General features: G+C 40.1%; 1 protein-coding gene across 2 annotated transcripts in view; it reads left to right on the forward strand.

The window, feature by feature from the left end:
- FLT1 (fms related receptor tyrosine kinase 1) overlaps positions 1–13,038 on the forward strand; it is a 145,557-nt gene that overhangs the window by 84,789 nt on the left and 47,730 nt on the right. Inside the window, exons 13-15 of one of the 2 annotated variants that reach the window (XM_034758694.1) lie at positions 4,243–4,533; positions 9,670–9,816; positions 11,433–11,564. In XM_034758694.1, coding sequence (XP_034614585.1) covers positions 4,243–4,533; positions 9,670–9,816; positions 11,433–11,564 — 570 coding nt within the window. Of the gene's footprint in view, positions 1–4,242; positions 4,534–4,681; positions 7,598–9,669; positions 9,817–11,432; positions 11,565–13,038 lie in introns of those variants that run through there. The other variant, XM_034758695.1, reaches the window with a different exon arrangement.

Below are 13,038 nucleotides of genomic sequence, written 5' to 3' on the forward strand. Positions count from 1 at the left end.
AGCATTTTATACTTCAAGTCAATTGAGAGACATTTTTTTTGGTGTTTGTTGAAAAGCGCACTTGGGGAAAAAATGACAGTCTACAAAAAGGCTGATGGGTGTGAACAGACAGACAGGACATCAAAAAGGATTTCCTTCTAATGTATTCCAAACAGATACTTCAGGGCTAGGGTGACTGCCGGAGGTTTGTTTGTTTTTTGTGGGTGGGGCTGGGAGGCTGTTCTCACTTGGCTCTGACTTACACAAAGACTGAAAGTGAGACAGGAAAATATCCAGAGAAGGAGAACATGAACACTTTTAGAGTCAGAAGCTGCCCGCCACAGCAAGGGAGGTCAGAAAGGACAATGAACATGGGGAAGAGCCCAAGCACAGTCTAAGCAGACAATATCTCCCTCTCCGATATGGCCCTTATTTTGAATTACTGTGTGGTTCAATCCTTGTCTTTTAGGTGGCAAGAAAGCCTGTGCTAGAGCAGTGGGAAGAATTTTTTGGGGGGAGGGGGACAGCTTCTTTATGTGACATGCTCCTCTCTGTCAGTGGCTGAAATAGCATCTGAAAGTTAGCAGAGGTTAGGGCGGGAATTAGGGGGATGGAACTAGGGGTGCTATCGCACCCCCTGGCTTGAAGTGGTTTCCATTATATACAGGGTTTACAGTTTGGTTCAATGGCTCTCAGCACCCCCCTCTAAAAATTGTTCCAGCATCTCCGGGGCTGCTCCTGGCAGGAGGAGCAAGAGAGCACAGGTAAGGGGCTGGAGATGATCACGTGGGGTCAAACCCTCATGTTTATTATTGTAGAGCCCCTGGTATTTCTGAGGTTGGAGTTTAATTCTCATCTGTATTTGGGAGATTTATGAGGGTGCAACTTTACACCTCTCCCTTGAGGGGAGTGTGATTTGGGATCTCCAAGAAGTGAATCTGATATGCCCTTGAATAGCTTTTCCTTCCTATGGCCAGTCAAGAGCCGGGTCACTTTTAGGCTTTGTTTCAATGTGTTTTTAAATGTGCATTGTTGCCTTAGTCCATCAAATAATCATAAACATGTATCTTATGCAGAGAAAATATGGAGTGTTCCCTCCTGAAAGACTTCCTGCTCATTGATACTGGGGCAGTCTTGAGAGTAATTCCTGTGTGCCAAATTATACTGCGCTAGGCCCCTCCCCCCCAACCTGTCCCTTCCCCTACTTTTGGGGATGTTTTGCTGGCACACAGCAGACCCATGGGCGTGTTTGCAATTACTGAGGGTGAGACAGGAACGGCTCTGCCTTATCTCCCTGGTTTCCCAATGTCACTAGACGCGTTTTATTTTGAGATTCCTGATGGTGCTTGGCAAAGATAAACAAAATCTTCCATCAGGAAACCTGGGAGCTATTTCCACAGGAAGCTTCAAATCACTAAAGTAAATAAAACTCTTTTACATTATTCCAGCCATGTTACTTAGCTCGCCTCAGGCTATTAGATTTGATGCTAGGTGTCATATATTAGGAATTTGGAGTCTTTAAACAAATTATTTGACTGGAATTTAGTGCATTTTGCTTTTTCCTCAGACTTGGTTTTTTTTTTTTTTTTTTTTTTTTTTAGTGTTTTTCTTCACTGGTGACATCTAGGAAATATCCCAAATGTGACACCATAAAAGTAGTTATAGCTATGTTATTCTGAGGGCATATTATCCTTTCATGTTAAAAATAGGTCATCTCCCGCTGAGTCTCACGGTCCTCCTTGATTTTGTCGTAAGAGTTTTGCTTGGCTTTTCCTAGCCTTTACTGAGCACTGACATTTTCATAGCAAAAAAATTAAAAGAATTTCAGATGGATATTTTGCTATTTCTTGACACACTGGGACAAATTCAGAGCGGTGCTGTAACTCAAGCAAGCCAGATAGTATGCCTTAGGCAAGAGTTGGGCCCAGGGAAGTTGCTGCACCTCCTTACAGCAGGTCTGATTATGTCCTAATGTTTTAAAACAAACAACAGAGGATCCTGTGGCACCTTATAGACTAACAGATGTATTGGAGCATAAGCTTTTGTGGGTGAATACCCACTTTGTCAGACGAAAGCTTATGCTCCAATACATCTGTTAGTCTATAACGTGCCACAGGACTCTTCGTTGCTTTTTACAAATCCAGACTAACATGGCTACCTCTCTGATACTTAAAACAAACCAGTTACCTCAAAGGCAAGTTTGGCTCTCAAGAGCTCTTGATTTACATTGGTTTTGCTGAGATCAAAATCTGGTTTCTTGTAATCCTGGGTAAAGCAAAGAAGTTGCAGCAGTTGCTCGTCAGCACCAAATATGGCCCAATAGCTCTTATTTTTCACTCTCATCCCTTAAATGTAAAGTTTTCCCAATGTCTCTGTGTGTGAGAGAGGTGAAAAAAGGCCAGACTACCAAGTGCATTATAAGAGAAGTGTGCCCATATCCAATATCTTTGATTTAGCAGTTTCCGTTCAACTCATCTTTGACATTTCTGTATCAACGGAATGGAGAATCCACATTTCCTTCTCATTGCAATAATAAAGGTGGATTCAAACCACAAATTGTAGGTCCCTCTGGTTTCTGAGCACTTCCAAAATTGGAGGGAGTTTGGATCTGGGATTTGATACGAGCTCATTTACCCAAGAGCTAACCGAATGGATCCATCCAAAATTAATATAGGGAAGTACAGTGTTAAATGTAAATCTTGGTCAAGAGGAGTACATATTTCTGACAGATAAGACAAGTGTATGAAAGCACGAAGTACAGTAATTCCATGTTCTAACAGAACAGACTGGAGTGCTAAGGAATAATAATACCAGATACAATCCCTGTTTCTATTATTTCAAGTGAAGTTCACAGACAAATGCTGTGGAAATTAACAATTAGAGAACAAGTGAAATCTGCCACCTTTTGACATCAAATTATGTAAGTCGTTGCAATTAAACAAGAAAGGAAAAATAATTTTAAATGAAACCAAGATAGGTTCCATTATGGAACAGCAATTTTAACTTGATTTTCACCAGGAGCCTTCTACTTTCACTGAAGCCAATGGCATAATTCACATTGGCTTCCATGGAGCAAGCTCAAGCCTCAAAAGGCTGCGTAATGGAGTGTAACCAGGCATGGGATAGCCAGCACTTTCCAGGCAAAGGAGGCTCCAATTTTCTGGTGATGAACCACAAATCTATTTTGATCTGTTGTTGGCTGAAGTAACAACTGGTCAAACTACCCATTATGAATCATATTAGTTACAAATTTTGCAATATTTATGTTTAGCAAATTGTTGATGAGCTGATCCTGATTTTCTTTGAATCGACTCACTTTTTGCAAGTGTTCAGCTAATAGTTTGGATGAATAATTTTCATCCTATGGGCTGTTTATGATCAAATATTAGCTCTGTAGTTGGTCACCTAGGTCACATGGTATTGTTTCTGGTCTCTGCTTGGGTTACTGAAATAGCTTACTTCTGGTGTGAATTCCCAGAAAAATAATCATTAATTCAAATAGTCTTTAAATCTTCAGGATTTGCAAGAGCTTTAATAAATACCCACCAGTTGTCTGAATACTCATGAATAACGAGCAATTGCTATAATAAAATGTTGTGAATTGCCTTGTGCACTTCTATTGCCCAATATGTTCCCACTTTTTAAACTATTGCACTAGCTCTAGCTGAAACCAGATATTTCTCTCCCTGATCTTAGTGTGCCCTCTTTCAATACTTTCTGCTCTTTGTACTCTACTTCAGCTTGTCTTAACATGACGGGCCAGATCCTCAGCTAGGGCAAATCGCTTAGCTCCAGTGAAGTCAACTGAGAGTTGCCAATTTACACCAGCTGAAGAGCAACCCTCATGTATCCATTACAAGTGGAGAGTGCTCTCTTTGTTGAGTCAAGTGAAAAGAACAGAGGTAGGGTGGGTGAGGTAATATCTTTTATTGGACCTCGGTGAGAGAGACACGCTTTGGGGCCACACAGAGATCTTCTTTGTGGCTCAAAAGCTTGTCTCTCTCATCAACAGAAGTTGGTCCAATAAAATATATTACCTCACCCACCTTGTCTCTCTAATATCCTGGGACCGACACAGCTATAACTACACTGCGTACAAGATGAGAGGCAGTCCAGGATGTAGGAAGAAAGGCTAGAGACTTTAGCAGGAAGCCATTGAAAATATTAGCTGAAGGATCTTCAGGCTAATAGGAAAATAGAAATAATTTTAATTTTGACCAATGATTTTTCTTATAAACTAAAAATGTTCTTGATTTTTGACAGATGTGCCAAATGGATTTCATATTAATTTGGAAAAAATGCCCATTGAAGGAGAGAACCTGATATTGTCCTGTTCAGTCAACAAATTCCTGTACAAAGATATTGCATGGATTTTGCCGAGGACAGTTAATAATCAAACAAAAGCAAGAAAGCACATCATTAAGGAATACTCCACTACCCTCATTCTCACCATCAAAAATGTTTCCCTGGAACACTCAGGGACCTATGCCTGCAGAGCAAGGAACATATACTCGGGGGAAGAAGTGCTTCAAAAGAAAGACGTTACAATTAGAGGTGAGCACTGCAACAAAAAGGCTGTTTACTCTCGGATCCTCAAATTTAAAAGCACAAGGAATGATTGTACAACACAAAACAATGTAAAACATTAAAGGACTCATTAAAAAGTCACAGTTGTCTCATATCATCTTGATTTTTATTACAGTTGCTACCTTTCAGGCTCTGAGGTGGTGCACCTCCAAAAATGGGTATGGACATAGGAGGAGTAGCGAAACAAAAGCATAACACATGGGCTTCCAGTTCAGTTCAGACGGGTGTGTTCTGCTTTGGCAAAGCTGGTGGAAGTTGGGGTTTGGAAGATCCCCTGTACTGCATTGTGTATGTTGTGTTGTTGTGTCCGTTGCTGCCTCCTACTGAGTGATAATGAAAACTTTGGACCAGTTTTATCTTCCACTTTGGTATCGGCCTCTTCGAAGTCAAAGCTGCATAAACTGATTAACTTTATAAACTGCTGGTTTTGGTCAACAATGGACATTTAATAAGTTAATTTTGAAGTGTGGAATGAGCATTGAGATTGACTGGACTATCCATTTTTATTTCAATCGGATTTTGGTGGATTTATAAATATTACCTGCTGAGCAAGTTCTAATGCTTATTTATTTGAAATAATTTTCTATGCTAAGTACATTAATCTTATGAAGTATCTTCTCGAGGAAGGCCCTGTGGATGCAGGAAAGAAATAAAAATGTTGATATAATGCACAGACCTATCTTATCATTTTTAAAAACTGACAGAGATGAACCCTGTTTCTCCAAATAAATCCAGGTCGATTTCCCGTTGCTGTGTTGGTCAGTTTTAAAGTTAATTATTGCACTACCAAAAAAGACCTGTGGACATCAGCAAGAGTTCTGTGGCTGGCATGAGGATAAAAGACCTTGTAATGTTATCGTTATCTCATTAAAGTATAAGTGCTACACTCGTTCCATTGACAAGGCTAAAGCCATCACAGTGAAATGTTTAATACATTCTTCCAAATTTAAATTTAAAATTAAGGCCATTAAAAAAATCTCTTCCTCTTGGTATGCAGATGACAATAGGATTTATTATGGGGATTAAGAAATGGCCAAACTACTGAAGGAGAATTAAGGGTAATCTAAACTTCCTTTTAAGCATTTCCTTTTTACATGATTTCACTACGAGGTGTTTCTGTGTATTATAAATTCAGTATTAGGAAGAAGTTACTATTTTTAATAGATCTGATAACTTTATTTTTTTACAATATGTAGCTTTTATAATTTTGGTTTCATTTATGACTGATCATTTATATAAGATTTACATAAGCCATAACAAAACAAGCCATAGTGACCAAAATAGCCACTGCAAACGAACAAAGTGGCTGTGCTTCTAAAATAGAGGGTGACAACATGACAACTCCTTGCGCTTGGGAACTCACCAGACTGTTTCCTCCTTTAGGTATTGGGACTGTGTCCCACGGCCAAACTTGTCTTTCACGTGGGAATTGCTTTTGTCAAGTGTGAAAGGGTAAACAATAGCATTTCCCCATCATGCCAGCTTCACGGAGCCTAAAATGCTTAGAAAACAATTAGTAACCTGGAAGTTGTCAGAGTAAAGAAAAGAATAATCATTTAGATCTTGAATGTCACCTACAGCCTTCTTGTGTACAGTAGCTCTTTTGTTCATTATTAGCATGATGGTTCCCAGAAACAATGTGTTCTTGCAAAGGAATTTGGGTCTCTTTCTTTCTCTCTCTTTTTTAAAAAAATATGCTTAAAAAGCAAGTGAAATGATAATGGTAATTGCTTTTAAAATGGGGTGAGCTTGTTTTGTTGTGACAATGCAGGTCTCCCTCTTTATGAGGCTGTACTTGAGAAAACATTTGGTGGACTGCAATGACAGGACTTTATGCATTTTTAATGGAATTGGAAGCCATAGTGCGGTAGCTTGTAGCAGTCGGTTGCTGGCAACAACCAGGTGATATGAGCCGGGGTCACAAACTGATGTCGTGATGAGAAACTGTCCATGTGTGGAATTGTTAAGTGATGATGTTATACCACATTGCCCCAAGGGACATCTTGATAGCCACTTCCTAGTGTGGTGTTGGCCAAGGCTCTGAACAGTTATGATGCTGTACAATGCTATGTTAGTGCCCAGGCGTAGCTGCCAGTGTTGGAAGGCGTGGAAGAACCTCAGTGAAACTGTGTGAGGAAAAGGGTTCTGCATTTGATGGTGAGATACAGTTATTGTCAGTGCTGATCTCATCAGATTAAGCTGAAGAATAATGTCAATTTCTGGCTGTTTCTCTAACTCCCTCTGAGTAGCGTATTACTTGGCGAGAATAATTCTGTAATTTAAATTCTTTTTTTAAAAACGAGTGTTAAAATGCAACTGTGTATTTATATTTTCAAACTGTTTTTTTTTAAAGGAGCATTAAGCTTACTAAGGTAAAAGTATGTGAAATGAAAAGTTATACAAAAAGTGCTAACAACTTTCCATGTTTTCCCTATTGCCAAGGATTGATTTTGCAATAGGGATTTTGCTTTCTCACAGCCATTTGAGTCATTGTACTCTGAAGTCATAGGGCCATGCTCTGCCCTCAGTGACACGCCCATGTAACTCCACTGGGCCAAATTCTGCCTACAGTGAGGTTCCCCGGGTGTAACTGAGGGCAGAAGTGGTCCATCAGCCCATGTTTATGACCTCACAGAGAGACATGAGGCTATGATGCTAATGTGCAACATTCAGCATTAGGGGTGAGATTTTTCAAAAGCGCTGAGCAGTGACTTCACTTTGCTCCTACTGAAGACAATGGGAGCATTACCTGACTTCAACGGGAGCACAGTTAGGCCAACACTGAGTGCTTTTGAAAATCCCATCCTATGGCTTCACTCCAGCTTCAAACAGAGAAGCAGGTGGTCTGGGAGAGAGAAACCTCTCGTTTTAACCACGTCCTTGAAAACCCGCCAACCGCGGCAAAGAAATTATTTAAAATATGTGAATGGTAACTGGCTCAAAGTTTTAAAGCAAGAAAGTTTTGCTCACTATGAAAACCCGTCTTTAGTGTATGGATATAAACAAATTAAAATTAATCAGAAATAACTTACAGAATGTGTGATTTGCCTTTGTTCTGTCATCCTGTCACACCTCATTTTGAATGGGTTGGTTGTGTTGTTCTGTGGGGATTATTTATAAATACAAAACTTGGACCAAGTGGCTTAAATCTGTGTTTGAACATATTTTCAAACAATAAATCTTCATAGACAGCGTATTTTGCTAAAATGGAACCATAATGTAAATGTCCAGGATTGATAGCTGAAAAGAGGGCAATCTTGTTGGATGGGGAGAAATCATTGTTGATGTTAATACCAATGCATATAGATTTGATGAAGAATGTACATCTGAACTTCACTCACTGGAATTGTTGTTTGTTGATAAGAACAGACTATTTGTTACACTATAAACACATAAGATAATGGTCATTGCCCCAAGGAATGTACATTTTAGCTTGGATATAGACAAAAAATCAGACACAGATGGTTCATAGATATGATGGAATTGATTTCAGGGGATAAAAGTCTAGCAGAGGTCATTCATTTCAGAAATTCTGAAAAGCTTTCAGTGCTTTTGAGTTAATACACATTATATAAATGGACGAAGAACTAGTGTGAAATGTATTGGAGACTTTTTAATCATGTCAGATAGTCGGATCATAGTGCAGATGGAAAGACCTGTTGGATCATGAAGTCCACCCTCCTGAAAGATTAGCATATAATGCTCCCAACAAAGGTGTCAGATATTAAACTGATGCTGTACTTGATCTTAGCATATAGATATATGTCGCTGTGAAAAAGTAAACCCTAATCTTGGAAGTTTCCTTGCAGAGAAAGATTGCCGCATCAACCAGTTCCTGCAGGAACTGGGAATTCAAGGAAATCTGCAATGCAGTGCAGGATTGTGCAGGAATGCACTGCACTCTACAGGACCAAAGTACAAAAGGGATAATATAAGAAGTTGCAAATGTGGTAGAAAAGTTGCTGTATAATCACCATCAGTTCTGGGGCTATCCTCCTGAGCTTGGTGTAACAGCTTTCAACTTTGTGCAAGAAGGAAGGGGGAAATTGGTTGGTTTGGAGATGGGGAGGAAAACAACATCAGGATTGTCTGCTTGTTTTGGGTGCCCGGGGATGATTTAATATTGTGCTTGTTGAACTTTGGGGGGGGGGTTTCTTATCCTTGGTTGGCGGATGTGCATGCTGGACAGAATCAGAACACGCTGAGGTGTACTTTCAAAACACTGGCTAGAAAGTCATTGAACTCCATTTTATTTCATACATTTGAATGAATTTTAATCCACAGAAGTGGCTAATGTAAAATAGGAATTATTTGTTGTTATATAGCACTGAACTCTGGAACCCATACTTCTGCCCCTGGAATCAGTGTTTTAGACACTTGCATTATGGGAGGGGATGTTGCCTGGGGAAAACAGACACATTTCCCACAAATGCAAGGACTATTTGTGTTTGGCTAGCTGGCATGTGGTTTTGCCAAGATTTCTTGAGTTCAGCTAAACACAAAAGCCAAAGATATACGAAGACTTGGAGGTACAACTCAATGATTCAGTGCTCACACTTTGGTTTTGAAGTATGATAGTTTACTGAATAAGGCTCACAGTAAAGTTGATCTTCACAGTGAGTAAACAATGTAAATTTTATTCTTGCACAGACTAGTATATATGCAACATCTAACTGTATAAAGCTATCACTAATTCAGGGATATTCTAACCTAAGGACCAGATCCTTTAGAAGCTATTTAAAATCTTGCACTTCATAGTACATTTCTCCTGAAAATATGTAAAATCCAAGGATCACAAAGAGTCTTAATTGTCTTAACACAGCATCTGTTGGTGGATCGTTTCCATTATGATCTGTATTAGATCCAGTTACAACTGATGAAAGGAAATTATCTCAAAAGGAAAAGGCATCACTAAGCCACACTAAATATTCTTTTCAAACAGGGATAGTAAGTAGGGAAAGCATAAGCTTGGAATTTGGTAGCATGTCTCCAGAAAGCTCTGACATTTTAAAAGATCATTAATGACCATGCAAGAGATTATTTTAAATATATACACACATGATTATAGGAATGTAATCGTTGAACTCTCGTTTTATGTTGTAGCTCAGGAAGCACCATCCCTCCTGCGCAACCTCAGTGATCAGATTGTGAACACCAGCAATTCTGCTACTTTAGAATGTCAGGCTCAAGGCATCCCTGAGCCCCAGATATCCTGGTTTAAAAACCATGAAGAAATACAGCAAGAACCAGGTGAGAGCTGCAAACACCCTTTCCCCTCTTCATTCTCTTCTCTCATATCTGCTCTGTATCTCTTCAGCTATGTCTACACCACACAGCTTTTAGCGACAGGTCTGTGTGCCACAGCCGTGCCACTAAAAGTCGTGCAGTGTAACCACTGTTTGTCACCAGTGTAACCACAGTGTGTCCTGCCGACAAAAAACGTCCACCCCCAACAAGCAGCATTTGCGTTGTCGGCAGGACACACTGTTCACCCTGGCACATGTCGCCAGCAAAACTTTTGTCTTTCAGGGTTTTGTTTTATTAATCACCTCTGAAAGACAAAAGTTTTGTTGTTCAATTGCCAGTGTAGACATAGCCTTAGATATTTATGTCCCCCTATTACCATAGTGTTTGAGCACTTCACAATCTTTAATGTATTCATCCTGACAACACCCCTGTGAGGTTGGGCAGAACTTTCCCCTCCCCACTTTTACAAGTGGGAGAACGTAGCCTCTCTGTGCCTAAGTTACTTTTGCCCATGGTCACACAGAAAATCCATGGGAGAGCAAGAAATTTGAGCATGGGTCTCCCAAGGCTAGCACCCTAACCACTGGACAGATCTGGTATTGGGATACCAGAGCAGAATTGGAATTCATCTGCGTGTAATAGGGGGGTCCATTTGTCATGTCGCATTACATCCTATTATGAGAAATCCAGGAGCTGTTATTGTGTTGGATTTGGATTTGGTTTTCTTGCCATAACTAGAAAAGAGCTGGGGGAGGGGGCAGTTTAGAGCTGGATTATCATTGCATTGGGGTTTGGGTTCAAGGCTCAGTTGGGGCTAAATGTTCAGCTAAAATGGCACCAAAATCATGCAAACCATTCTTGGGAGACTTCAGCCCCATTTGGTAGGAATCTCGGATGGGGAAATGTAATGAGATTTCAGCCATATCCTAACCAGAACTGGAAAATAGGGCTCTATTGGTTTTACATCTGATCTGTAACCAAGGTTTGACTACAGGAATTAGAATCCAATCCCCAATCCCTTGTAGCAAAATCCAAGGAGGTTTGTGTTCAAGCTTCTGGCTTTGGCCATCTCTAATTATTTTGTAAGGAACGTAAGCAACTGGAAAAAACGTAGAACATTTACCAATAATAATCCCCAGACCACAGTATGCTCTTGCAGCAATAAGACACCAAACCAGATATAGGACCCAATCCTGCAAACACTTAGTACTGAGCACATTGGTTACAATGGGACCAACGTGAATACTCCCATTGACTTCAGTGGGACGACGACCTGTGTGTTTAAAGTTAAGCACATTTAAGTGTTTGCCTGGATCGAGGTCTAAGTCCAGTACTAAGCATTACACCCAGAAATAAAGCACTTTCAAGAGCATCGCCATCGAAGGAGCCTTCCTACTAACGTAAGTGCTGTATAAACACCAGTTTCCACCAGCGCCTCAGAACCTGTGAACACTTTGTAACTCTGAAACCAACATGCAGAATTAAGGACCCATCCACCCCCTAGGGTGTTATGTAATGTCTGGGTCATCCCTAATCATCAGAAGAGGATTGTTTTACAGAAAGAGTTGTCTTTGTTTATATGCCACGTCCCACTCATGTAAAGATCTTTCACTCCACAGGAATAATTTTAGCGCCAGGAAGCAAAATGCTGTTTATCGAAAGAGTCCAAGAGGAGGATGAAGGACTTTACCGGTGTATAGCCACCAACCTAAAAGGATCTGTGGAGACTGCAGCTTATGTCACTGTACAAGGTAAAGCATTGCAGTAGATGGAAACAAGACAAAAATCACTCAAAGTGCTTATTCTCTATTTGATCTTCTTTTCCTCTTTTCCCCTCTTATTTTCTCTAAGCGGCTTATAAGTGGAGTTCTTGCTCTGACTAGGAAGGCAGGTAAGGGGCTTGTTGATCATGTGTGATTTCTGACTACAGCAGTTTGAAGGAAGTCTTAGCAGGGGGAATGCACCAGGTTGGAAAGGAAGCCAATGGGAAATGCTAACTCATGATGTGTTTATACTGACCTCAGAAGAAGAATTGCTTCAATCCAACAAAGAGAGGGTCAGGGAAGAAGATAAATGTAAATGTAGTGTAATAAAAAACCCAACCCATTCATTTTCTCACTTCAGGCTACAATAAGCTGGAAAGAGACATTTCTGATATTTTCCTTTTCTTGGTTTTAATATAAAGTGGGCTTCTATGTCCAACCAGAAGAGTTTTCCAGTAAACATAAACACATCTTTCAAAGGTATTTACTATAGGAGCTAGGGGTTGTTATTGTTACTCCTCCTGAGGATACTCATGCTATTCATGTGACTGTCCAGTCTTCTCTTTTTAATTCTCTTGGCCTCGATGGTGCCTTGTGGCAATGAGTTCCACAGGGTAATTGTGCATTGCGTGAACAAGTATTTTATTTTATCAGATTTAAACGTGTCCTTTTTCAACTTCATTGAATGTCCCCCGTACCATTAATTATTGTGTGCACTTTTGACACAACCTCTTTTCTCAACTCAACAGTCCCAAAATTTTCAATCTCTCTTCATAGGAGACATTTTAATTAGGCAAAATATTAATAGCTCCTCCAGGCAAAGACTGTCTCCCTGTGTTTTCGTGCAGCTTATAGTACAATAGAATGTGATAAAGAAATCAGGATTGACATGTTCTAGTTGCAAGTTCTTTGGCTTTTTTGGCACATTGGCAAGTTCATCGCTGTAAAGGTCAGAGGTATCAATGTGTATATATGAGCAGGGCTACATAGGGACTTGTCGCCTGCTATGTTTTGGGGAGTAGTTTTAAATTTGTGTGGGCATTCTAAAAAAAATGACTCATCTTAGAGTGCTTGCAGTTTAACACACCCAGCAGATTAGCTAATTAGTCTGGACAATGTAATATTACCTTGAATTGATTATGAATGCAATTGTATTTTGTTATTTACTGATAACATTTTATGGGCTAGTTTCTGGGGAAGCAGTGTCTCCTTGTTGCCTGACCCAGGGGAGACAGGGAGGATAGTGGATTCCTGTCTGGATAGGTGTCCTTCATGGATGATAGAGCGCTTTTGGATGGTTCTGATAAAAAGCTTTAGCCAAATAAAAGTGGGGTCCAGTGAGTTAAAGACGCCCCAGCACTGATGTCTGGAAAAGGAAAGAGACAAATCATTTAATCAGCTCCCCTTCCCCCCCAAAAAGAACATGCTCAGGGAGAACACATCCTCACCCTGTCTCTCCCAC

The sequence above is a fragment of the Trachemys scripta genome, chromosome 1 (assembly GCF_013100865.1).
Source record: "Trachemys scripta elegans isolate TJP31775 chromosome 1, CAS_Tse_1.0, whole genome shotgun sequence".
NCBI lineage: Eukaryota > Metazoa > Chordata > Testudines > Emydidae > Trachemys > Trachemys scripta.